Source organism: Fundulus heteroclitus, unplaced genomic scaffold (assembly GCF_011125445.2).
Source record: "Fundulus heteroclitus isolate FHET01 unplaced genomic scaffold, MU-UCD_Fhet_4.1 scaffold_166, whole genome shotgun sequence".
NCBI classification, from domain to species: Eukaryota; Metazoa; Chordata; class Actinopteri; order Cyprinodontiformes; family Fundulidae; genus Fundulus; species Fundulus heteroclitus.
The window spans coordinates 331,692-359,111 of NW_023396578.1; the positions used below are offsets into that span (position 1 = coordinate 331,692).

Sequence of the window (27,420 nt, forward strand, 5' to 3'; positions counted from 1 at the left end):
ACAACATGGTTGTAAGTAATTTCCACTGTAGCAGGTATAACATTGCTTTATGTGATATTCACTAATAAACTAATGTCAATATTTGTGAAGCATTTGTTGAACCAAGATGTAGACAAGAACTAAGAAGCCACATGATACGAGTAGGATGATATTTTGATGGAAAAATACAGAATGAAGTTAGCAGGGGAGAAGGCAAAAAATCCAAAAGAATAAAGGGAGCAGGAAAACTGGTGGGGAACAATGGGAAGACTGAACAGAAAGTTATACAGAGAAACCAGCACAAGGGAAATAAAAGCCTGGAGCTTATAAGCAGGGTAAGGAGAGCAGATTCACAATTGGAAATGATCAAGGCAGAATTGAGGAGCAGCTGCGATAAATTAAGCAGATGGACTGTATAGTTCAGGGGTGTCAAACATACGGCCGGATCCAGCCCACCGAACAATTTAGTCCGGCCCTGTGGCTAAATGCATTAACATTATAAAAAAAAATATATATATATATATATATTTTTTCCAGTGTCCTGTCTGGCAATGTGGCAATAAGATACCACAAAGAGCTCATCAGATTTCACTTTCACAAGTGGACAAGATAAAAGGAAGAGAATGATAAAACAAATACTGATAAAACATGTACTTTGTTTAATTGGAAATATGCAGTTCCTATATTGTCCACGAGGGGCGCTGTGTTTTAATTAGCAGATTAAGCTTCAGGTGTGGAACAATTCAAATCATTTCTTAATTTTTATCTGTTTGATGTAGTTTGTCATGCAGGACAGTGTTTTTAAGTTCCAAAAAATGTGAATAAATGTTTTTCAACATTGTATAATCACTGTGATCAGTTCTTATGCATAATGCACAAGTAAATGTTTAACTGAGTAAAAGTATTGTTGAAATTGCACATACTTTTCTTAAAAACGCTGAGGTTATTCATAATATATTGTGTAAAAGTGAAATTAACTTAATATAAAAATCAACAAGTCCACATTTATTAGTTCTATTTAATATTGAAATGAATTTACTCGTATGGCCCTCTTGAGATCAGATTAAGCTGTATGCGGCCCCTCAACCAAAATGAGTTTGACACCCCTGGTATAGTGGAAAGCAATCCCAGAGGAATGTTTTTGTTGCTCAAATGTTGCTGTTTTTAGTCTCAGAAGACAAACACGAGACAAAGTTGTGATCTAACACCAAGCTGACTTTTGTATCAGTTTAACCTCAAATGTTTCATACATGTTTCTCCTAAAATTCACTAGGAGAAATAGGCAGAAGCCATACTTGGGACTTCAGAGTGATATCGCTGAGATCTTCAATTAGTGTTTTTTGGACCTCATTTGTGACTCCATTTAATGTTTTTAAGCTGATTTATGTCTCCATTTAAGGTTGTTTGGAAGTCATTTGTGTCTCCATTAAAGCTATTGTTGGTAATCCTGTTCACTAACCCTTTTTGTTATACTGGGTGAAACAGTCCTTCCATGCTGAGAGTAGTCCATTCATTATGTATTAAGAAAAGGGAAAGGCAGTGCAAATGGGACTGGCTGTGCACTTCTAGTGTTTATGCATCCAGTTAGCCTCTGTGTTAGCCATTTATTCTAGCGCCACTGTTCTCATCATATAATTTGAAATTGGCTAACAGTCATAAGAAGCCAACACTCTGAAAAGTTTATGAAAAGAAGAGAAAGCCCCCCCCCCCCCCCCCCCCCCCCGAGGAGTGGAAGAGCAGGTAAGATGGTCTTGCACATGCACCGTTATTCAAAAAAGGATGTGGCAGTTTCTTACTTATATTTCCAGAAATATCTGTGACTCTACCTTTAAAGCTCCAGTAAGCAAATTTTGTGAAAATATTTATTTTACATATTTGTTAAAACTGTCTATATCATGGCAATGAAATATGAGACAGATAATCTGTGAAAAAATAAAGCTGCTCTGGCTCTTCCAATTGGTACTGCTACCATTTGCAGAAACCCCTCAACCCCTACTTGCACAGCACTACTGTCATTCAAGTTTAAGATTGCCAGTGGGCTGCAGCTGTGTGGAGAAATGGTGTAGAAAAATTCTGCTTTACATGAAAACATCTTGCAATGAGCAAAAACAAAAAAATCACTGGCTTAAACCACAAGAATGAAAGTTTCTTTTGGCTGCAAAAGTCACAAGGTCAAATGTCACAAATTCACGGAGGTGACGCAAAGCCAAGCAGACAAGAGAATGGCATACTGCACACAATCAGCAGCTTTGATTGAATGGTAGAGCCAGCGTTTAAATCTCCCTCTCAGCTGTCATTGACTGCAGTTTCTGGGGGTGTAGTGCAGTCCAAGCGGCCTCCAGCTAATCATATTTGTAAAAGTAAAATTGAAGGCCCTTCTGAGAGTCCACCACCAGATGGAGCCTGTCAATCAGTAACAGGAGATGAAACAACAGGAGGAGTCATCCTACAAATACAGAACAAAAGCATAAAAAACACAGAGCTTGGAGGTAGTAGATTAACTAAATTGAACAGTACATATTGTCATGGAAAATGATTATCAAGAAGGAAGATACTCGTTTAATACAGAGAGCGGTCTTTATTGAAGGCAGTTTAAGATGCATTCTTCTCCAAATGCACACCTAGTAAGACAAACCCTGTGTTTTTATAGAGAACAGATGTACACAAACAGGAGGCACCTCTATGATGAGCAAACAAAGAGCCTCATATGACATATAACAGCTCCATCTTGGCCCATGACCTTTAACCACTTCTAGAGCCTTGGGAGGACCCAGCTCTCCTCTCCCACTCTAAATGACCATCATACCCTCACACTTTGAAACACACACAGAGGTAATAAAGTTCTAAGAAGGCTTTATGACCATGTAAGGACACGCAGGGAAAATGAACTCTGATTAACCTTACGTCTATCTCTGCAAACACAATCTGTAGACTAGACATGCCATTCTCTTAAAGGTGACAACATGTTTTGCACAAGGTTTAAACTTAGAAGCAGACAAGAAAATTTTCCATCACAAAATTAATGTCTGGAACCCAAATAACTGAGACATAGAACTAATGTAAATCCTGTACGTTTTAATATATATGTTTTGTCCTACCAGTGGTGACTCCTGTTGAAGCTTTGAGCTTAGGTTCCGTGTTTGCATTAAGATCAATGTGAAGCACTTTTGTGCTCCTAGCTCTCAGCTCCTGTTCCTTGACCTTTCATGTGGTTAATACTAACAACTCTATCATCGATAGGAAAAGAGCTTAGGACTCCTGTGCCAATTTCGAACATCTTTAACTCATACGTAATCACTGTGAGGTGGGCTGTGTTTGTACATCATGTAGCGAATCGTGAGATTACTTATAGCTTGTTTGTGCTGATAAGGGACCTCGTGAGGTTCCTATGCTACATTAGCTGTGAGAGGAGCATACATGCTCCTTTTCCTACCTCCTTCCCTACTGACTGTACTATTCAGACATCATTTATCATGGCGACCGCTGCTTCCGTGTTGGCTAAAGAGTCCATACGCATTAGACATATTCGGATGTAGCCTTGAACTGCCAGCATTACCTCATTGTTTTGATTCTCAGCCATGAACGCTCAAGTGAACCTCTGCAGCAAAGGGGTGAGGTTGTCTGTGTTATGGAGGTACTACTGTTTGAAGAACGACAATAACTTAGGAAGATGAAAATGTGTCAGTTTCTCTTCAGGCCCAAAGTAATACCTTTGAATAATTGTTTCTTTAGTATCTATTGTATTGACCATGTCAATCACCTTTGACAGCACTCTGGTGTAAATTCAGACTCCAGAGGAGGCTATTCCCTGACCACCCCTTTAGTTTCATCCCTGATTGTAGCTAACACCTCTGACATGTCAGCATTCAGACTCACAGACTCTGCTAACTCTATAATGAAAACACACAGACTCACCTCAGATGACATTGATTGGTGGACCATTCAGTGAATGGAACCTGTCAGAAATGTTATAATCCCAAACTCCACACACTTAGAGAAACTATATGATTGATTAGTTTTACTTTCAGCTATGAGATATCTCGTACGGGTTAACTCTCCAAAGCCTAGTGTAAATCTAAAGAGGGCCACCCAATCACTAAACTGAAATAATAGTTTATCTGCCTATCAACCACAAAGACTACAACATAGGATGATAGGATGAAAACAGGTGCTTGGAACAACACAAGTGGTTTGTTATTCTATGTATAAAATTGTTTAATTAAAAAAATGTCATTTAAATATAAATTCAGGATAGTACTGCTGATTATTACACATTTGTTGATTAATGTTTTTATACATTTCTGATGGTTCCATTCTGGGAGAGTGCTTAATTTGCAGATAAATTTGAAACAAATGTTAATTTCCTCACAAAGTGATTGTAAGCAAAAATGGGATTTTTTTCCCCCACTTTTTTTAATATGTGAATTATTCTATTCCCAGATCCTATCTTTGCAAGCAGATGAAGCACAAAAGGAGAGCCAGGTGGAGGAATATGAGAGAGAACTTGCCCGGGCTCGGTGGAGGCTTAAAAAGCTGAAGGAGGAGGTGAAAAAAGCAAAAAGGAAGGTGGAGGAGGCTCAAGAAAGGAATACTCCCCTCCAAGACTCTATCAGACAGTCCTATGAAGAGATCCTGCAGGTAAAAAGAAACAGATTGTGTTAAATATTTCCCCACTCATGTAGAAAAAAGACAATGTAAGAGCTCTTTGGATCAGCTCAAAAAGACGCATGAAGAATACAATCATGCAGAACGTCTGGTTTACGTCTACAGTCAATTTAGAGTGAGCATTTGCACATACCTATATTTTTCTGGAGAAAACCTATGCATTTAAAGATATCATTGAAACTTCACACAGAAATCCCTTTTTGAAACAAAATTCAGACCATCAACCTTTTTGCTGTAATGAGACTCAAGTTTTTGTATTGTGATTCCATTGTATATGGCAAGACTGACTGAAACAAATTACAGATATTAGAAGATATATTTAACATTGTTGAGTTAACAGAGCAATGGTACAGAAGGAGGAGCAACAGTAATTTTGCAGTCAAATTTACAGATATCATCCACTTAAGTCAGTGAACAAAGGAATTTTAAGTTCATTCATATCACTAAGGGATAGTTCCTACAAGGCTTCAGTTGATTTGGGTTTGCAGACATTTGCCTTTCCATATATATATATATATATATATATAGGGGTTGGACAATGAAACTGAAACACCTCTCATTTTAGTATGGGAGGTTTCATGGCTAAATTGGACCAGCCTGGTGGCCAATCTTCAATATTTGCACATTGAACCAATAAGAGCAGAGTGTGAAGGTCCAATTAGCAGGGTAAGATCACAGTTTTGCTCAAAATATTGCAATGCACACAACATTATGGGTGACATGCCAGAGTTCAAAAGAGGACAAATTGTTGGTGCACGTCTTGCTGGTGCATCTGTGACCAAGACAGCAAGTCTTTGTTATGTATCAAGAGCCACGGTATCCAGGGTAATGTCAGCATACCACCAAGAAGGACGAACCACATCCAACAGGATTAACTGTGGACGCAAGAGGAAGCTGTCTGAAAGGGATGTTCGGGTGCTAATCCGGATCGTATCCAAAAAACATAAAACCACGGCTCCCCAAATCATGGCACAATTAAATGTGCACCTCAACTCTCCTGTTTCCACCAAAACTGTCTGTCGGGAGCTCCACAGGGTCAATATCCACGGACGGGCTGCTATAGCCAAACCTTTGGTCACTCGTGCCAATGCCAAACATAAGTTTTAATAGTGCAAGGAGCGCAAATCTTGGGCTGTGGACAATTTGAAACATGTATTGTTCTCTGATCAGTCCACCTTTACTGTTTTCCCCACATCCGGGAGAGTTACGGTGTGGAGAAGCCCCAAAGAAGCGTACCACCCAGACTGTTGCATAGCCAGAGTGAGGCATGGGGGTGGATCAGTGATGGTTTGGGCTGCCATATCATGGCATTCTCTTGGCCCCATACTTGTGCTAGATGGGCACGACACTGCCAAGGACTACCGAACCATTCTGGAGGACCATGTGCATCCAATGGTTCAAACATTGTATCCTGAAGGAGGTGCCATGTATCAGGATGACAATGCACCAATACACACAGCAAGACTAGTCAAAGATTGGTTTGATGAACATGAAAGTGAAGTTGAACATCTCCCATGGCCTGCACAGTCACCAGATCTAAATATTATTGAGCCACTTTGGGGTGTTTTGGAGGAGCCAAAGCCCCTTATGACGAGCAACATAAATGGATTTCGTGTTCCCTCGCCCGGATGCGGGTCACCGGGGCCACACTCTGGAGCCAGGCCTGGAGGTGGGGCACGTTGGCGAGCGTCTGGTGGCCGGGCTTTTGCCCATGGAGCCCGGCCAGGCTCAGCCCGAAGAGGTGACATGGGTCCCCCTTTCCATGGGCTCACCACCTATGGGAGGGACCAAAGGGGTCGGGTGCATGGTGCAACGGGTGGCAGTAGAGGGCGGTGGCCTTGGCGTTCTGATCCTTGGCTGCAGAAGCTGGCTCTTGGGACGTGGAATGTCACCTCTCTGGTGGGGAAGGAGCCTGAGCTAGTGCGCGAGGTTGAGAGGTTCCGACTAGAGATAGACGGGCTCACCTCAACGCATGGCTCTGGCTCTGGAACCAGTCTCCTTGTGAGGGGCTGGACATTCTTCCACTCTGGAGTTGCCCCCAATGAGAGGCGCCGGGCTGGGGTGGGCATACTTGTTGCCCCCCATCTCGGTGCCTGTACATTGGGGTACTCCCCGGTGAACGAGAGGGTGGCCTCCCTCCGCATTCGTGTGGGGGGACGGGTTCTGACTGTTGAACTCGAGTGGTGTTCTTTTTTTTTTTTTTTTTCCAGTGTCCTGTCTAGCAATGTGGCAATAGGAATTGATGTCTCAATGCCAGATAGAGCTCGACAGATTTTGCTTTTACAAGTGGAGCGAACAGCTTTCGCCATAGTGCTCTACTTAATTTATGCTTGTAAATAGCTTTATTGTGATTCCTGCAAGGAGAATTTCAAATTATATTGACATTACAATGGGAGAGTAAAGGAAGAACAAGAAGTGAAAGAGAAAGAAAAGAAAAAAAAGAGTAGAGGTGAAAGAAAGAAGAGACAAAAGGGAGAGAATGATAAAACCTTCTCCGTCTGCTCAGTCACCTGGAAAGAGTATACAAAATACAAAAAAGAACAGCACAACAAACAGACATAAAGCAACAGATACAATCGAATAACACCTAGATGCCATTGCTAAATCATATATATTATTATGTAAGCTGACATGTGTAATGTGATACTTGAAAAAAAAGTGAAAGAACATAAATAAATAAATAAAAAGATTACTGTATATAAGTGAACATTTAATACCTGGGACCCAGCACCTGTGGGAGTTTGTGAGAGTGCACTAGTTTAGGTGAAAATTATCCAGAAGGAAATAGCTTGATAGTGGTTGTGGAGAACCAAAGGCCCGCCTTCCCCGAGCACAGAGGCAGGAGTCAGGGGACCCATAACCCCGGACTCCCAAAGGGGTCCCTAAAGCAGGTCACCCAGGAGGGGCCGACACAGGATATCTGCAACCCCCACCCCAAGGAATGAGCAGAGACGACCCCGAGGAAATCCCCCAGCCACCGCAATGCCGACGCCCTCAAGAGCCGCAGGGACGAGCCCGTGGGCTCTGCCGGCAGCTAGCCCCGCTGAAGTGGTCCCGGCCATGGGCCCTGGGTGCCAGAGGCCCCAGGGGCGCCCCGCCCCCGCGACGGCCCACTCCCGGCCAGGCCCCGCGAAGAGGCCGCCGGGAGTGGGCCGGCGCATGCCCGGGAGCCCGCCCCAAACCCGAAGCCAACCAACGCGCCAGAGGGCCAAGGCGCCTGCCAACGAAGCGGAGGAGGGCAGGACGTGGGGGGATGGGCTCCGCACCTAGCGGAGACTTGAGATGTTCTTGGGAGAGGGAGCGGACCACACCCATACCTGGGAAAAAAAAAAAAAGAAAACTCATTCACACCATCCCTCCCTTGTGCCCCACTCACCACACACAGATTTAAAGAAAAAAAAAACAAAAAAAAAAAAGACGCTGTACACACATTCCCACATAACACTCGCATCCAACACTGACCAGAGGGGGGGTCACCCCAAATCGACTATACGACTGCTTGTGCCTGACCCCCGGCCCCGCCCCTGGACCAGACGCCCCCTGGACCGGGCCCCCCAAAGACCCGTACGAGCCACCCAGCCAGAGCCCCCCTCACTCCCTAAATACCTAATAAACCCCCTCCCTCCCCCACCTTACCCTTGCCACCCCTGCCCCCCGCCCCTCCTGGGGGGAGCGGAGGCGTCAGCCCCAGACCTGGCAAGCCGCTGACTACCCAACTCGAGTGGTGTTCTGTTGTTGGACTTCTGTGCTCATCATGGATTGTCCATCACGAACACCATGTTCAAGCATAAGGGTGTCCACATGTGCTCTTGGCACCAGGACGCCCTAGGCCGCAGTTCAATGATCGACTTTGTTGTCGTTTCATCTGATCTGCGGCCGCATGTCTTGGACACTCGGGTGAAGTGAGGGGCGGAGCTCTCCACCGACCACTACCTGGTAGTGAGTTGGCTCCGATGGTGGGGGAGGAAGCCGGTCAGACCTGGCAGGCCCAAACATATTGTGAGGGTTTGCTGGGAACGTCTGGCAGAGTCCCCTGTGAGATAGAGCTTTAACTCCCACCTCCGGGAGAACTTTAAACACGTCCCGAGGGAGGCGCGGGACATCGAGTCTGAATGGATCATGTTCTGCGCCTCTATTGTTGAGGCGGCTAGTCATACCTGTGGCCGCAAGGTTGTCGGTGCATGTTGTGGTGGCAACTCTCGAACACGCTGGTGGACACCAGCGGTGAGGGAAGCCGTCAAGCTGAAGAAGGAGTCCTACCAAGCTTTTTTGGGCTGTGGGACTCCAGAAGCAGCTGATGTGTACTGGCAGTCGAAGCGGCAGGCGGCTCGGCTGGTCGCTGAGGCAAAAACTCGGGCGTGGGAAGAGTTCGGAGAGGCAATGGAGAAAGACTTCTGTACGGCTTCAAAGCAATTCTGCTCCACTATCCGGCGTCTCAGGAAGGGGAAGCAGTGCAGTACCAACACTGTTTATAGTGGGGGTGGTGTGCTGCTGACCCCGACTCGGGACGTTGTGGGCGGAATACTTCGAAGACCTCCTTAATCCCACCAACACGTCTTCCATTGCGGAGGCAGAGCCTGAGGACTCTGGGTTGGGTTCTCCCATCTCTGGTGCTGAGGTTGCCGAGGTTGTTAAAAAGCTTCTCGGTGGCAAGGCCCCAGGGGTGGATGAGATTCGCCCTGAGTACCTTAAGGCTCTGGATGTTGTGGGGCTGTGTTGGTTAACGCGGCTCTGCAGCATTGCGTGGACATCGGGGGCAGTTCACCTGGATTGGCAGACTGGGGTGGTGGTCCCCCTATTTAAAAAGGGGGACCGGAGGGTGTGTTCCAACTACAGAGGAATCACACTCTTAAGCCTCCCTGGTAAGGTCTATTCAGGGGTTCTGAAAAGGAGGGTCCGTCGGATAGTCGAATCTCGGATTCAGGAAGAGCAGTGTGGTTTTCGTCCTGGCCGTGGAACACTGCATCACCTCTACACCCTCAGCAGGATCTTGGAGGGGGCATTGGAGTTTGCCCAACCAGTCTACATCTGTTTTGTGAATCTATAGAAGGCATTCGACCGTGTCCCCCAAGGGATCCTGTGGGGGGTACTCCAGGAGTATGGAGTACTGGGCCCTTTAATAAGGAATGTCAGGTCTGTGTATGACCGGTGTCAGAGTCTGGTCCGCGTTGCCGGCAGTAAGTCGGACTCGTTTCCGGTGAGAGTTGGACTCCGCCAAGGTTGCCCTTTGTCACCGATCAGTGCCTCCAAACCGAGACCATGGTCAAAAGAACAGCTTACAAGGATAACATAAAAAATACATACATTTAAGTACACTGTAAAATCCGATTAGTTAACCTTACTTAAAAAAAGCATGCAAACCGATTGCACTTAAAAAACTAAGTACAGTGGAATAGGTATTGCATGTTGTATTTACAAATCCCAGTTTAGTATAGTATACTTACTCTTCAGTTTAAGTAACTAAAGACATTTTGTGCGCTGTACTTGACAATTAACTTTAGATGTACTCCTGACTTAGTATAGACTACTCAGAATTATTATTTCAGACAACCAAGTAATGTCATGTGAACTTTACTTTGTGTGTACTCTAAACACAATTATTTAAGTTTGACTAACTAATGTGACAATTCCCGCAACTTAGAATATCTTGTTTTTAGTTACTTGAAGAGGGATTCTGATTTACTTGATTAAACCATGCAAACCCCTATTGAAAAGACCAAGTAACTGTTACTTGTGTAAATGAATTACTTCAAACAATCACTTTAACTTTTCCCATTTACAGTAATAAAGACATTGAGGTTGTTATTCTAAAGAAGAATAACAATCTCAAACACCAAATGCTCACCTATGTTAACTCTGTTTTGCCAACTCACTATACACTTGTCACATAAATGTACCAGATAAGAAGTATAAAGTATCATAAAATAGAAATAATTAACACACAACCACAATTTAGTTGAAACAGGTTTATTCCTTAAACCTCAACCATTGTCATTTAGTTTACAATGTTAAAATCAAAGACTTAAAACCATTTGAATCTGGTATGAAGTATGCATTACTTTGACATTTGTAATTTCATTCTGAATGTATTTTATCATCTTAAATATTATTATCGTGTGCTTGGCCCAGATACACCCTGTAATTTCAGTCAAATTTTGGCCCATGAATTCTTGACTTCACTGCTAAGTAATTGTTTTTTTTACCGGATTATTTACAGGAGTATGAATTTTGGGAAATATACTCACAGTCGAATCTGCACCTGAGACAGCTGGTAGAGATACTAATTGGTTTTGAGGAGATTAAAATGTTAATCATTACTATAAGTGATCAGTACCACTTGAAGACAACATTCAGACTAAAATTATCAATGTCAAGGTATTAGTGCCAACCACAGAATATCTCTTCTCACAGAACCAGAACACACACATGCCTATTTCACTGCATATACAATAAAAACTATACAACATAAAAAATAAAAACTTTTTTCTTTTCAAGTACAGAGTGAAAGCAACACCAAGGGGTGTGAACAACGAACTCTGTTGGACTGACTGTTTGCCTATCTACCTATAGACATATCGGTAACAAAAGTGTTCTTCAATAATATTCCAGTAATAATAGGCAACCAATTTATTTGGCTTTATAAAAAGACATAAATTTGTCATTTTTGGAAAGAAAATTCCAACCCTGACCTTTATTTTAAGATAATCCTGAACAAGTGCTTTACTTTTGTAATAACAAAGTTTAAAGACCAAACTTGGTAAAGAATCAAGTGCTGACAGAATCAATCTGCCTAACCCTAAGTACAGGTGACATCCAGTTAGTTTATAACTATGGCAACCAATTTAACGCATGTATGAATGACCATACACCTGCAGCCTCTAAATGTAACTTGCTGATGGACCCGGGGGCTGATATAAAACAATATGAAAGGAGTGCCTTTATTTACTTAACAATTAAAAGCAGCTGGACTCACTTTTATAAACAAAACTGTATTCCAAATGTCACTATTGATTTTTACCATCCTAACTCAACAGGAGATTTTTAAGAGTTTGAAGTTTGGGGGGGAGTTTGTTGCCTCCCAGGCCAAGCATCACTCGTTGAATGAAGTTGAATGTGTTTTTCATGGTTTTAGGGTAGTCCAAGTGCAGTGCATAGGACAACCCAAACAAGAGGCACAGTGCTTGAGGTAGGTTCTGGAGACTGTCCATTACAATACCTCCTTCAAGAATGATGGCAGTAGAGACTGGGTCAAGATGGAGATGATTTGGAGAGATAGGCGCATCTTCACTGATGATAGTCAGCAACCCAACAGATACCTGGGCCCAGGCCTCCTGACTGTCAGAATCCTTTATCCAACCAAACACAAACATTACTCAGGTAAATGTTGATTGGCATTATCAATTGTTATCAAGTCATCTGTCAAATCAACACTTCCTTCCAGCCTATTAGGTTTTCACTTCACACCCAGCTGACAGACATCCACTAAAAAACATGAATGAAATTAAGCTCTATCCTAATACAAAATGTATTTAGATGTTATTGCTGTTACCACTATTCTTTTTGAGGGAGAGAAATGTTCTACCTCTTGTGCAGAACCCACAATTACAGCAGAGCAAGTGGGCTTAGCATTGTTGCACTCAGCAGTTCAACAATGTGACATGGACTACAAATGGAGTTAGTTGAATGGCTGGTTCCTCGTTTGTTTATAGTTTTTGTTGTTTTATCTCTTTTCTCACACTGCTGGCATACACTGAACTGTCACAGTTAGCATGCAGCCCATCTTTGTTCTGAACTCAGAGTTCATACAGTAAGTGCTTTTTTAAGATATGAGAACTTACAAAGGAGGTGTTGTAGAAGTTACTAGGGTCATCACCAAGCAGAACAGGGATGCCTTGGAGAACAAGGGTACGCACTGCTGTCACATCTGGTTTCTAGAAGTGGATAAACACATAAAGTTCAGGATTATGCAACATTCAAAAGTTACAATACAAACACATTTTTAAAAGTGCACATGAAAAAGGTGTCACCATTTATGCTTAACAGTGCAGAGAACAGTTCCTGACTGAAATAGTTATTTGAAGATCTAATCCACAGCAAAAACGTAAGTCTGTAGACTGACCCTTGAATCAATTTGCTGCACAATCTCAGCCAGTTTCTCTCCAACACTTCCTTTCTTGGACTTGAAGATGGTGACAAAGTGTGGTGTGTAGCGGTCAACAGCACCAAAAAAGTCATTCTCCAGGTTTGTTGTAGCTATTCTGTTGAACTCAGCAAACACCTACAAGACAAAGAAAAAAATGTGAGTAAGTAGACTGGCTTTGGTTACCAGTCCTAAAACAATCAATGCACACTTAATCATAACAGAATACAAAAAAAAAAGCATTTGAATATCAGTACGTACTTGTCTCTCTGTAAAAAGAGCTGGCCAGCGTTCTTTCAGGGTTTTCACTGGAGGTTCAGCCTCCACAATCTCCCGTCTCCGCAGTGGGAAAGTCTGGTCCATCTTAGATGCAATGAAAGTTCCACTGGGGTTACGTTTCTTCATTTCTTCAACCAGGAGCTTTCTTTCAACCTCTAGTCTATCTTCATTCTGCCCGTCAGGGAGGTCTGGTAAGTAATTGACCTCAAATCTTTTTGGTCTTTTGAGGCCTTTTGATGCCATTTCCGGGGTGCCTTTTTCCCCCCGATTAATAGCAACCTCTGCACATCCAGCTTTTCTCAGTTTAGTGCGATAGTTCCCCATTTTGTATGTCAAGCTATTCTTCCAGCCAGAACACCCATCTGGCGAGCCTGGTTCTCTCAGGCAGGGATTTTTGCTTATGAGCGCCAATGCAACAGAATGGATTCGTTCTGCATTTGGATAGGCATCAAATTTGTAGATCGCTTCAGCAAGCTTCTCCAAAATGCCATGCTTCATGTCTCTTGGTACATTCAGGTAAGTTTGGTCTCGTAAAAACTGAAGATTAGCCTGTCTCAGTCTGAATTCTACATCAACTGAGAAGTTTGGAATCTCAAAAAACTCTGGCCACTGCTCTTGTCTTGTTGATGACGATGAGCTGTATGTCGACAGGATCTCTGTATCATCTGAGACATTTGAGACATCAGAAATGCTGGTGGTGGAAGCAGGCACCAGTGTCAGTGTCACCATTGAAATGACCTTCACAGTTGCTTTTGTAGCTGGCAAGTCTTCTATGTCATCTAGGTTGCAGAGGGAATAACCAAAGTCAGGGTCTTCATACATAAGATTGAAGTCATCCTGCAGATTGCATTTTTCTTTGATTTTTATCTTCAGCTCTTCAACCGTTTCTGGTTTCCCATCCAGTGACACTTTCCGTATGTCCCCTTCATTAATGATAATTCTTAGTTTATAGCTTCCCATGGTCCTAGACAGAGTGAAGATCACGTTAGTACCCATTCCACATAATATCATTCAGCATAATATGTAACGCTTCAGTGTCACATACACATTGCCTTTCACTCTATAGGATGATAAGGGGAAAACATCATTCAGTTCAGACATCTGGGTGACTGTGAGAGATCCTCCCCCACTAAAGCACAACTCATAAGCACGTAAATGTTCAACATACCATGAGTTCAAAACCTTGCAAACTAGCAGGAGTTCTGTGTTGATAACAACAATACGTGTTATTTGCTGGAACTCTGGTAGACCCGAGCAACAGCCAACTGAAATGATCATATCAGCAGTGTACTTTACACCGTGAACACAGGCAGAAGATGCAACCAGCACTGTACTTTGCTTGGCGTTTCGCTGATGTAGTGAGCGCTGAACATTGTCAGGAAAAGATGAAATCATAACTGATCTCACTTTATCAATTTCCACAGAAGGCTTAAAGAACGAAGCAGAATCCAAATGGAAGGCCATCATCTTCTGGTGTCTTACAGCCAAGGTGTGTGCTACATTCTTGAAATTATGACTGTCACGCACAACCTTTTTGAAGAATTTGTGCTTGCCTTCAAAACGCATCGTCCACACATCGACTAGTGGGCCAAAGGTTTTTATCATTTGAGGGTAATGTTCAATGAAATGATGTTTTGGACGGAGTTTGTAGGTCGGAAAGGTTTGCTGCAGTAACTCTCTATGTTCTGAGATTTTGCAAACCAGAAAGTGGATTAATTCTTCAGTAAAGTGCGATGACATTACTATTTCTAGTATATCTTTTAGAAGCATCAGTATCTCCCATGCATGGTCTCCTTCTGGGATTTTATGGCCTACCATCAATGGAAGAAGTCTCAAGAGAGCCCAGTTTTCGTGGCCGTTGCCCCCAATGGTTCTTTTAGCAATGAAGGTCTTTGGAATGATCTGTGGTTGGTCAGCTTTATCTGAGAATGTGTAACGAAACTGCCTAATAGCCTTATTCAAAGAGTCCAAAGAAACATACTTCTTGGTCATAAAGTCCTGAAGACACAGTGACATTTCTGCTGGTACTATACCCTCTAAAAAGTCATGCAGAATGTCAGGTGGAAAACCATTCACCACATGAAAGTGTTTCAAGTTTTCATTCAGCGGACACCCTCTTTTTACACCGAGATGTCTAGCCATAGTATGGTCCTGTATAACCTCTTGCACATGTCTGTCATGGTCCTCTCTTGTCCTTGTCTGGTGTAGACCTGATCTGACCTCCTTATCCTGTATGTCATCTTGCTTACACATACAAAACCGACAAAAGAGATCTGCTGAAAAACTCTCCTGGAATCCTGCCAAACTGTGAGCCCCCAAGTTGTCTGCTGCTACATACAATACAGTGCCTTTAACACTTTCTGCTAGCTGTTCAACATACACACCATGTTCCTCAAGAGTAACAAGATCCTGAATGAGAGGACCAAGAACTTCTGCATAGCCATGTTCCTTCACAGTCTTGACCTTACATAAAAGTGCAAGTTGTATAGAGTGAAGAGCTGACCGATATTTGGAGTCAAGATTAGCAAGTACCCAATATACGGCACATAGTTTGTGTTTTTTCTTGGATGTTCCCAGTGGATTAGCAACCTCAAAATCATCTATATATAGCCCAAGAGCAATCCTAAATTCTTCCACATTCAAAAAGACATTTTCTTTAAAATGAGAGCCATCTCTGAATGAGTGGTATCCTTCTGGTGAAGGACCACATTCTAAATGCAGCACCTTATCCAAAATATCCTTATTTCTCAACAAAGCCTGCAACATTTTCAGTGTGGGGACATATACAACAGAACTATCTCTGTCAAGACGAAACTCAACAGGCTTAACGAGAGGAAATTCTTGCTGTATATAAGATGCTCTCCTGCTAGCTGTTGATAAGGACCCTCCTGTAGAGGTGAATTTCAGCAAGACATTACTTTGTGAAACTGCATTTATAACGTCACTCACAATGGAATTATCCACATCACCACAATGCTGACTGATAATCTCCTGGACTTTACTTTGAAGTAATGGCTGTGAAAGTAAGTGGATCTGATTGATCTGCTGAATAACTTCTTGTGTAGCACTTTCTGATATATGCAGGATTGTTTGCATTTTCAAAAACAGAGCAGCAAGGTTACGTTCCAGCTGACTTTCCAAGTCCTGTATGTCATCTACAGACTCTTCAAATTCACAATCAGAGTCATCCTGTGAGGAAATATCATTCTCCACTTCAGCCAACTGATCTTTATGTTCAATGTTTGATACTATTTCGGTTTTAAAATGTGTTGTAGCGCTCGCTCTGTGTACCCTACTTTTGTGTGCATTAAATGTTGAATATACATTGCTGTGAAAATCACAGCCGTTGTATGGACACAGAACTCTTTGCTTAAGTTTTAAATGGCTGCGCAAGTGTGTGAAAAACTCTTGTTCAGTGCATGGCTCTGTGTATTCACATAATTGGCAGTGAAATACAACTGTGGGTTTACTCGCTTGTCCAATGTCTGATTGACAGTGCCAAACCGATAAATGCACTTTGAGTGCATTAAAAGATTTGAAAGTGCACAAGCAATTGTTATGAAAGACATGGTATAGGCTGTTGCCGAGTAAAGCCTCCATGTTTTAGGCGATAGTGTTTTAACAACTGTCCTCTTTTGTCTGTAGAAAAAATACACTGCTTACAGGTCCACTGCATCTGCAAGAAATTATTTTAAGTGGAAATTTTAGGTATAAGTTGTAAGTGTGTGTGTGTGTGTGTGTGTATATATATTGTCTACTTTATCTCACCTCCCGTGTACTGAGGCCAACTGCCAAAGCAGCTGTGAAGATCCCTCAAGGCAGTTGCCACAAGCACTTCTGTAAAGGACAAATACTGTTTTAATTAAAAGAAAGTTCCACTTAAAGTGATGTGATTTGCAGAGTAAAAACATATTTACACACTTTACAAGCATTATAGGAGAATGCTTGTTTCCCAACATAAATATAAATCCACATAGATATGAATATTTGAAGATTCAGATTGAGTCATGAAAACATTTCGAAAAATTAAGAGTATAAACAATCCTGACTTAAGTATAATTACAACAATATTGGCAATGCAACTCACGTGTGTGTTCCATCAATAGCAGGTGTTATCTTGTAAAAATATGGAACGACTTCAGTCTAATTTGACTTTGAATAAAAGGTGTACATTGGTCCATCTGTCCGTGCTGGACGGATGGGAACACAGGCGGGATAGAAGAAACATCAATATACATTTTAATTGTCAATGTTTTTCTTGTTTTTATTTAAAACGTTTGACAGGGTCTTTCTTAATATTCAGCTGCAAATATAAATGTCCTTTTTTTGCCAACCGTCATGTAATTTCCACGTTTTTGGCTTTGCAAACAATTTAAACAGAAACTAGCAGTAAAGTAACTTATGTTCTTCTATGTCCAACCAACAGTGTTGGGAAAGTTCACTTTATGCATGAACTAGTTTAAAAAATATATTATTACATTTTAAAAGTAACTAGTTAGTTCATACTTCAAAATTTTTAACTAAGTTCACAGTTCCAAAAATTAACTAGTTCATAGTTCTTTTTTTCCATATGTTGCTGCGAGCTATTTTTTTTTTTTATTGCCACTACCCCTATAGAACCACAGGCAAACATTATTTTATCAGTTTTAACACTGAAAAACTATGCGTTAGATTGCATATTTATAATTTTGATTTGCTTGCACATACCTTGAAATGCTATCAGTTCAACGTACCGTTTCAGGTTTGCTGAGGATGTAACTAAAGTGCTTATTTTCTTTTTGAAAGCTGGCGGGCAACGTTTGCACAGAAATGTAAGATTTTTCGCATCCTCACGAAGCCTCCGTGCTGCTTTGTGTTTTGATGACTTAGCGGCGGTGCGACGTGGTGGCTGGTGTTGCCAGATAGGGTGTTTTTTCCGCTACATATTAAGGCCTGTTTGTCGTGTGTTTTAGCCAGGTCTTCGTCTGGCAGGTTCTATATAAAACCTGGCACCCTATTGAACGAAGTTAAACTGAGAGAGGGGGCCGTTCACAAACACCAGAATAAACGTGTTCACAGTAACGTTTCTCAGACAGTTATACAGTAGCCTACGTTCAGGAACTATCGTTCAAAGAACGCCTTTAGCCACAACACTGCCGAGTAATGTGGCTGAAAACTGTGTCTAGCTTAAAAATGGCCTCGTTTAGTGTTTCCTCTACACAACTGATGTAGCAAATTTCATTGATATATTACTTTGCAACTCGGGACTTTTTGTGTTGTTAACACCCAACATTCGACCAAAATACATCCACTGTGTCAACTCCGTGAAAACTAAAAATTGCTGTAGCTACATTTAAAATGTGAGCGTTTTCACCGTTAAAATTAATTTTCAGGTGAATCCCGGGATGGTGGTACATGCCCGAACATGTGCTCGGCCTGTTAGCTTGTTAATGTTTAACATATGATAGCTTATGTCGAGGCAACAGATAGAAACACAAATTCACACACAAATATTAACCTAACTTGCTTGAAATCTTACCTTATTGTTCCACATGCGATGAAATCTACAGAAAATGTGTCGGCACAGTCCTATCGGCACCACTAACGGTCCTGAGCAGGAGACTGAACGTTGGTGGGCGTGGCTTCTATTGCGCATGCTCCAAATTAGTCGCTCTAAGCAAGTTAAGAAGACTTCAAACAAAGTTATATTCACTTAAAACAATAAGTAAGTAGCTTTTTTTCACCATGAAATTAACCTTTACTTTCGAAAACCAATTAAGAAGCACAAATTATTGATACCCAACTACAGCTAACTCATGTCTTTCAAGTTAAGACAGCTATTGGATTTTACAGTGTAAACGCTTGTCTAAATAAAAGTTTTATTTTAAAGGATTCAACAGAGTTGTCCACATGGAGAGACAGGGGCAGTGCATTCCACGGTCTGGGGGCTACAGCTTGGAAGGACAGGTCCCCTCAAGGTTTTAAACGGGGTATTAGGGACCTTCAGATGATTTTGGCCTGAGCAATGGAGAGTTCAGCCGGAAGAGTAAGGTATCAAAAGGTTTGCGATGTATTGGGGACCTGTCCACTAAAAGCTCTAAAAGTCTAACTACTAAAAAACTAAAATTTTAAAATAATTTCTAAATATGACAGGTAACTAATCTAAAGAGAATGAAACCGGTATGATGTGAGCCCTTCTGTCTGTTCCCGTTAAAAGCCTTTCTGCAGCGTTCGGGATCAACTGGAGACTAGTGACTGCTGATTTGTTAAAACAAATAAAAAGAAAGTTACAATAATCGGAACCAGAGGAAATCATGAATAATCATCTCCAGGTCAGATTCAGAAATTATTGCCCTGCATTTAGAGATATTTCTCAAGTGATAAAAGCAATTTTTAACTAAAAGTTGTGAATGGGAATCCAGGGACATCGACTGGTCAAAAAGAACATCAAGGTGCCATAGACTGGGCTGGGATGAGGAGCCCAGGGAACTCAGGTGTTGATCGCAGAAACCTTTGGTTCTGGGTGCAATGATTAGAGTTTTCAGTCTTACTGGAACTGAAGACATTTATTGGTAAGTCAGTCCTTAATACAAGCAAAACAATTTAACAGGTCATCCAACTTGTTAAATTCTGAGTCATTAAAGGAGCAGTACAATTGAATCTCATCAGCATAGAAACATATTTTTAAAGCTGGTAAAATCTTCCCAAGAGGGTTGATGTATAAAAGAAACAATAGTGGGTATTACTTCAGATATAATATTATTCACAAACATGGAAAACATATTGTTGTTCAGATAGGAAGAAAACCACTTAAGAACAGTACCAGAAAATTTTAAGTAATTTTCTAGTTGATGTAACAGAATTTTATTGTCGACCGTGTCAAAAGCTGAAAACAGATCCAATACAATCTGTTCTCACCAGAGTGTGTAGCCATCAATATATCATTAGACATCTTTAACACAGCTGTCTCAGTGGAGTGCATCTTATGGAAACCAGATTGGAACTTATCCAAAATATTTTTTTCACAGTAAAATAGTTAGCTGGCCTGCCACTAGCTTTCTCCAGAACTTTAGCCTATAATTACACGGATTCGATGGGTCCAAATTGTTTTTTTATTTTTTTAAATAGGGCTTAAGGTTGATGGCTTGAATAAGCTTGGGACTGACCCAGTAGAAAGAGAAATGATCAAGAGTTTGACCACATAATGGGCCAACAACATCAAATACTACATACAGTGATGTGAGTACAACATCTAACGGGCAGGAGGAGAATTTCATCTTTTTCAGTAAAACTTTAACCTCCTCTGTGACAGGAGTAAATAAGGACCAAAAGCACACTAAATGGCCAATACTAGACATGCATCACACAGTGATGTTTGGTGTGAAGTTACAACATCCCTCGCAATGCCTGTGCAAATTCTCAGCTATCAGGACTTAATTATACTCTCAGACAAAAACTGGTTTATCCCAAAGACAGAACAACCAAACCCCAGCTGAGTGGTCTTGTGTATGTGGACCAATGCAGCAAGGACTTCTCAGACTCCTACTTTGGAGAAACTAAACAACAGCTACATAAACGCCTGGCACAGCACTGGAGGGCCAGCAGCTCAGGGCAAGATTAAGCAATCCACTTGCACCTCAAGAGCAAAGAGCACTCTTTTGATGGCAAGGAGAACACATGATGTGAAAGACAGGTGAAAGAAGAGAAAGGCCATCACTAAACAGAGGGGGAAGATTGTGCTTTCAACTCCTCAGTGTTTCCAGCTCGGTTCTCCAACACATTCCATAGAGATTACATCAGCATTCTCATCATGATTCAGGTGACCAAGTACTCCACTCACACCAAGCAATAGCTTCTAATGGCCCAGGACAATGGCAGGTGGGTCATTGGCTTGCATCTCAATCAGGATGCTCCTAGGAGGATGGGCCTCTATGTCCTTAAAAACAGCTTTGCACCAACTGCAGGATGACAGTTGGTGCACAGAAAATAATCTACATCTACATAATTTGACACATGACATGACCAGTGACACATGACTCATTTGTCTCATTCCACCCTATAAAAAAGCTGGTTAATGGATGAAAGACCTCCTTTTAATTTATCCGCAGTTAGATTAAATATAATTAAAACGCAGCTCCATGGCATTTAACAATCACACATCTCCTCGAAGTAGCTAATCTACCAATAATGTGACAGCTGTTGTTAACTCTAAAAGGAAGAGGCTTTATTGCGGTGACATTTTTAGCTAACAGCTAGGTTAGAAAGACAAACGACTTTCTGAATGTTAAAATCTCAATGGATAGAAAAAATACCTTCTCCTCACCTGTCTGCTCCTGCGCAGGACACTGTCAAAAGAATGCAGGGTTGTCTCCGTTCTTCTCCTGTATGTGTTCTGTTTAGCCCCGTTATGCTAGTCTTCTGAGAAAAAAAACAACACAAAACTGCTGCATCGTCTCAAAACTATGCATGTCTTCCTCTCACTTACCGGTATCTCATGGAGTAGCTATGTAACAGCCATTAGTCTGGAAAGCATCATCTACCACACAAGAACCATAAATCTTGCCCCCTTCTCAGTACATCAATGAGGACAGGACCAAGCTTCAACAAACAATCAGGTTTGCAAAGAGTATCAACAGAGCTGACCTTCTAATGTCTATCTCCAGCAGTAATTAGATGAGAGGTGGGTACACCGTTGACAGTCTATCCTGGAGTAAACAACAATGCATTACCTAAGGGCAATTTAGAGAGACCAATTAACCTAATGTTTTTGGACTGTGGGTGGAAGCCATGCAGAAAGATCCCAGGCAAGGCAACCATGCTATCAAGTGTGCCACTGTGCACTGTGCCCTAAATTTAAAAGTGTGTTGTGCTATTAAAGCACAACATACTTTTAAATTAACTAAACTACTAAGCAAAATTAAGATAAAAGAAGTTAAGGACATATGTACACACAAAAAAAGACAAAATAAAATGGTTGCTCATCATCAGAATAATTCAGTGAATTCTGGTTCACTGCAGATCTTAGTTAAAGAACCAAAGTTCATCTTTAAGAAAGTGGAATGAGGTTAAATTAGCTTAACTAATTTAGAACACCATTGGTGTTTCAACCCATTCACAAGGCAAATCCTGGGTTAAACAAACATTATTTGATAAAATAACATTTTAAAGAATGATTTGCTCAGTAAAAATCAGTAACCTTTAGAACACTTGATTTTACTAATGTGATTATACCTCTTGGAATTTATTGGTTGCTGTAGCGATTTGTCACTAAAATCAGTAAATCCTAAAGTTATACAAAAACACCCTTAAATCGATATTAATGTTCCTTATTAATGCAGTAATAACGCTCGCAGCACTATCGAATGATGGTAGAGCGAAACAAAACAAACCTTTGTTTCAAAAACACAGTGAGAACGCATGGAGTAAAACTATTGTAAATAAACCATTTAACTTTCCCTATTTATTTCTCTGCCAAACCTGTTGGCGCCTCTGTGTCAGTTCAGTTCACTTTGGACAACCAGTTGGATGTAGTTGAATTAGGCAGGGTGAAAGCTGATTGTTTCAGCAACGGGCTGTGGCTATCATGCAGCTCTGCGGCTATGGGCTTAGCTGAAACGCGGCGGTGGAAGCAGGCGGCTCTGGGTCGTAGTCAGGTCTCCGGCATGTGAAACTCAGCCCTGCAGCAGGCAACTTCAGATTAGCCCCTTCTCTCACTTTGGCCTGGTAAGGAAAGGAGACCGCTCCGCGTCGTCTCTAGTCAGTTTTCCTGCAACAGCTAAGACAAATAAACAAAGCTGGTTTCAGCATAGATGGATTCTTTTACACAGGCGTCTGGTGACACAGAAGTTAGACTGCCGTCTTAGCTTCGATCCAGTCAGGTCCTCTGCTCCACAGAGGATGAAGAAAGTTCACCCCTATGTTGCTCCCAGGAGCAATGGGAAATGACGACGATTGTCTGTGAGAAGCAAGGCTTTATAACCACGGCACCCTGTGAGGGGGGCAGTTCCTGTTGCCTGCAAAAGTTCTGTTTCATTTGTTTCCAATTCAATTAGACCTTTCCTCATGGCTTGATGGCACAACAAGTGTTTGTGATTATTTTTGATTTAAGGGCACTGGAAATGCCATGAAAGTCCTTCATTTCATCATGTTTCAGAGCACATAAAGTACATTTTAAAATACACTAACAAATGTGGTATGATGAGAAATGTTTGAATACAGCTTAAGCAGTTTTTCCTGTCCAAAATATGAATTGCTCAAATGCTCTTAAAAACTTATGTGAAATATGTTGAACTTCAATTGATCATACATATATGTTATTTGTTTGATAATAGTGTCTTACATATAACCAAACTGTGTTCATTTACTAGAAACTATTCACCCTTGTCTGTTTTCTAGGAAGAGCAAACTCTAAATTCTTTGTCAGGAGGTGTAGTGACACCTAACAGCCAGCTTGAAGAATCTGCCTCTCCTGCAGACACCACTGAAGATGATCCCCTTCCTATGAAGCCATGGGGAAGGAGCCAATCACTGCCTGCATATGCTGACCTAATAATGGTAAACTACAATAATTGTAGGAACATCAAAGGTGTTAATGCAAGTTTAAGAATCAAGGTTGCTTGGAAATATATATATTTTACGTATATTTTAATGTTTTAAAAGTAGGAACTTTGGTAGCAACTTTGATAGGACTTTAGTAAATGTAATAATGGTCAGTGTTTGTTTGATTAAATGTTTTATCACAGGTTGTGCTGAAATGATGCTTTACACAGAGAGAGAAGGAATTAATATATAAGCTGTGTATGGTTCATTCTTTTATTTCTCTGTTTCAAAACAAAACTGCTAAAAGAAAATAAAGGTGTTGATGTTTTTTCTGTTTTTAAGACCTAAATGTAAAAATTCAATATTGAACTAATGAAAAATCCAAAGTATTTTATTTTTGCTTTAGCTATTTAACTCCAGAACCAAATGTAAGGCTGTTGTCACCAAAGAAGAGTTAATGCTCTGGTTAATGTTGTACGAAGTCATTGCGGAAGTAATTAGCTGTTTCTCTACTCTCTAGTCCTCAAGTTCATTCTCGTGTGCTTTGCAAGTGTGTAATTGATGAGTACAGATGAAAGTACATTTGTTTTTTAAAGGGCCCCAAGGATGCAGTCCAGTTATTCTGCAATTAGAACAGAGCATATTTGATGACCACTAAGCTAAGGTCTATGCCAAAGTTTCAATGAATGGGCCTGTTTTATTTGGAAATGTTGTTATTTTCATATTTACAATGGATAATATAATAAAAAATGTTACTTGAAAAATATCAAATAGGCTATACATAATACATTTTTAGGAAGATGTGTCAGTACTAAATTGAAATCTTTTAAAATAAGGTTTCAATTTTGATACAGATATATACAGTTTAACTAACACATGATGGGAGTTTACCACCTTACACTGCTTTGTTAGAGTTCCGTTACCATTGAAGCATGATTGTCCACTAAAAATTTTAATCTTTTCTACCTTTAAAAAACTATTGGCTTATTAAATTATTTGTTGTCTCAACTGACAAATAATTGCAGATATTGATGGACAGATTTGTATAGTTAATTGATTCCTTGCATTTTTGTAGTGTATGCAGTGTCCTGTTTTGCTTAACGTATTTGGCCCACATGCAAAACACACTTGGTAAACCAGGAAGCAGTTAAAGTTATTTATTGAATTGACTGCGACGATAACAATAGCACGGGAGGATCTGTCTCGAAGAGGAGGCGACAAGGAGAGAAACACGAATGGGACGTGCTCAATCACAGAAGCGGAGCGGACCAGCTCTTGCCTGATGTAGATGGAAGCAGGTGACTGAGCGACTGATGAACGAGGGCTTTTGGGCAGGGTCCGAGCAGCGCTGGCAGGTCTAGGGATCCGAGGACAGCAGGAGGAACCAGGTAAATCCAGTGAGGCTTCTACGCCCAGCTTGGTAATACCAAGGGAGCTCGAGAGGAAGTCCGGAGCAAAATCCAGGACGAGGGGATCCAGAAGACTTGGCTTGCAACGTCAGAGCACGGATGAGGGATCCAACACGAGAGGAAGCCAAGGGAGTGTGAGTGGGAACCACAATGGTTAACACTCTGGCGTCCTCCTGCTGTCCAAGCGCAGTTCTTAGTGCGGTCGAACACTGCTGAACTAGCCGCAGGTGCGCGCACCCCGCCCACCTGTCAACTGCAGTCACCTGGGGAGAGAGCAGAGGAGGTAGAGCCGGCAGAAACTGCACGGCGCTGCCTGCTGAGACCTGACAGGCAGGAAATGTTTAAAGAATTACAGTATTTCATATTTATTTTTGTAACCAACGTGTACCTGGTCAGAGTTACTTTTGAACTGCATGACAAATTTACAATAACTACTAAACACTTATTATTTGTTTATTATTTTCGTCGGGTAATCTCAGATGAGGTATCTACAGTAAAAATAGACAAACAATAGACAATTGTTTATATTAAAACAATAATATTAAACAATCATAAGCAAATGTCAATATACTGTATTTTAAAAATAAAAAAGAATATGACAGACAGTGGAGTTTAAGTTGGTAGGACACAAGAGTGAACAGGTTCATTAGGCGCTTTTGGAAAACTGCATTCAAACCTGGAACTCCTACAGAGCTGTCTGCATAAAACAATTAAAAATGTTAAATGATACACTGCAAAAAGGGAACTATAAGTAAAATTTTCTTTTAAATCGGTGTATTTGTCCTTGATTTGAGCAGGCAAGTTTAAATGAGCTGCAGTTAAAATGGGAACAACTAATCTCCATCTTATTTCAAGTGCAGTATTTCCAACTATCTTAGTTTAGTGGTCAAAATACTCATTCCATTGGCTGATAATCTCATTTACTTGCTCAAATCAAGGACAAATACACAAATTTCAGGAAGATTTTATTTACTTTTAGTTCCCTTTTTGCAGTGTAGAGTTCAGACTCCACTAAATTAGTGTTACACAAAATGTGTATTTTATATGTACTAGGAACATGCTCTGTTTATGCTCTATGTTTGATCATTAAAGGAGCTGTAAGTAAGATATTTACTGTAAAATCAACCTAAATCATTCTCATTTGTCACCTGAGATTGAAGTAGTATTCCCTGTAAACAATTGGTCCTCTCCATCAAGAATGTCTTAGTCATGTTTGTAGAGGTACTGTCCAGAAAAACTTTGGTTCAGAATATAGCTTGTGTTTACTTCCCGATTCCTCAGCCAATCTTATGAGATTTCCCAGGGTTCCCAACGCAGAGTGCATCATTTGGTATTGTATCTTGCAAAAAGAGCAGCAGCCTGCTAAGATGCAAGCCAGTAAGTGAAGCAGACTAGAAATAGAACAGAATACAACATCATATAGCTAAGTAAAAATTCACAACAGCAACACACCATTTAAAAACGGCCAATTAGATTGTTGTGATTGGCAAGCTGTTGTACCGATTTGAGCCACAGGGTGCCAGTATTACTTGTATCTCCACTAAGAGGCAGGCTACTGTATCAATCTGTTTATTTTTTTATTATGAATTTACATCCCAAAAATTGCTGGGAAGCCAAATTAAATTAAGTGGCATTGCAACAAAATATCTAGAAATTATGGAAACACATCCAGTCATGTTCTGGTACTTACAGTTATCTACCACATCTACTAACACGGTTTATATCTGACTTTTAGCCACAACAAACAGATAACAGGCTGTGGAAAATGACAGAGTGACTTGCCAACAGCTCCAAACCCTGAGGATATAAAGTTGCTATTGATGGAAGTAGGGATCATCAACAAATTTTACCCTATAGATTAGGAATAAGATGTCATTAAAGTTCATGAACATGGAAAATCAGATAACCAAATACTTTGGCAATATACTGTATTAACTGTATTGGTTTCATAAGTTTTATATCGACAAAAAATATTTTAGTGCTCCTCTTACTTGAGTACAATTTTTGGTCACTGGACCAAGATGCCACCACATCAGTTGCCCTGGTTACTCAAACATTATATTACTTGGAATATTAAAGCAGTTTTGTTCATTGGAAGATCATCAGCTCTCAATGAAATGAGTCTCTAAATGGAACAAACATGTTCATGCCATGGTGAGATTTTCCATTTTCTAAGGTGCTGAGTGAAAACATAACTCCAGGAGTTCAGACCATGATTTTCCGTTTGTCATATTCTGGGTTTTGTTTTGGTTTGTTTTTTAATCAGTTAGGCCTCTCTCCTGCCTCAGGTTTTGGTTTCTGTCTTGTTTGGATTCTTTTATAGCTTGTGTACGGTTGTAGTTTATCCTGTCATGAGTTTTAGTCTTAGTGATTTATATTCTGTACTTTGTCATGGTTCTTATCCTAGTATTAGTTCTAGTTTGCATTATA

The 27,420-nt window shown here is 40.9% G+C and overlaps 1 protein-coding gene across 1 annotated transcript; it reads right to left on the minus strand.

Moving 5' to 3' along the window:
- Nucleotides 1–11,205: 11,205 nt before the first annotated feature.
- Nucleotides 11,206–16,848, minus strand: LOC105925161. Its single transcript, XM_036129411.1, has 5 exons — nucleotides 16,832–16,848; nucleotides 13,046–13,380; nucleotides 12,764–12,922; nucleotides 12,483–12,575; nucleotides 11,206–11,990 (listed from the first exon to the last, which is right to left on the minus strand). The coding sequence occupies exons 2-5, from the start codon at nucleotides 13,304–13,306 to the stop codon at nucleotides 11,667–11,669; spliced, it is 837 nt and encodes a 278-aa protein (XP_035985304.1). The 5' UTR covers nucleotides 13,307–13,380; nucleotides 16,832–16,848; the 3' UTR covers nucleotides 11,206–11,666.
- Nucleotides 16,849–27,420: the final 10,572 nt, after the last annotated feature.

What these genes read in the sequence shown, in the direction of transcription:
- LOC105925161 (XM_036129411.1), bottom strand. Translation starts at nt 13,306, where the DNA reads ATGGCATCAAAAGGCCTCAAAAGACCAAAAAGATTTGAGGTCAATTAC. An exon ending in TGCAGCAAATTGATTCAAGG is followed by an intron (nt 12,576 to 12,763) that starts GTCAGTCTACAG and finishes ATCCACTTCTAG; the next exon opens with AAACCAGATGTGACAGCAGT. An exon ending in ACTTCTACAACACCTCCTTT is followed by an intron (nt 11,991 to 12,482) that starts GTAAGTTCTCAT and finishes GGTTGGATAAAG; the next exon opens with GATTCTGACAGTCAGGAGGC.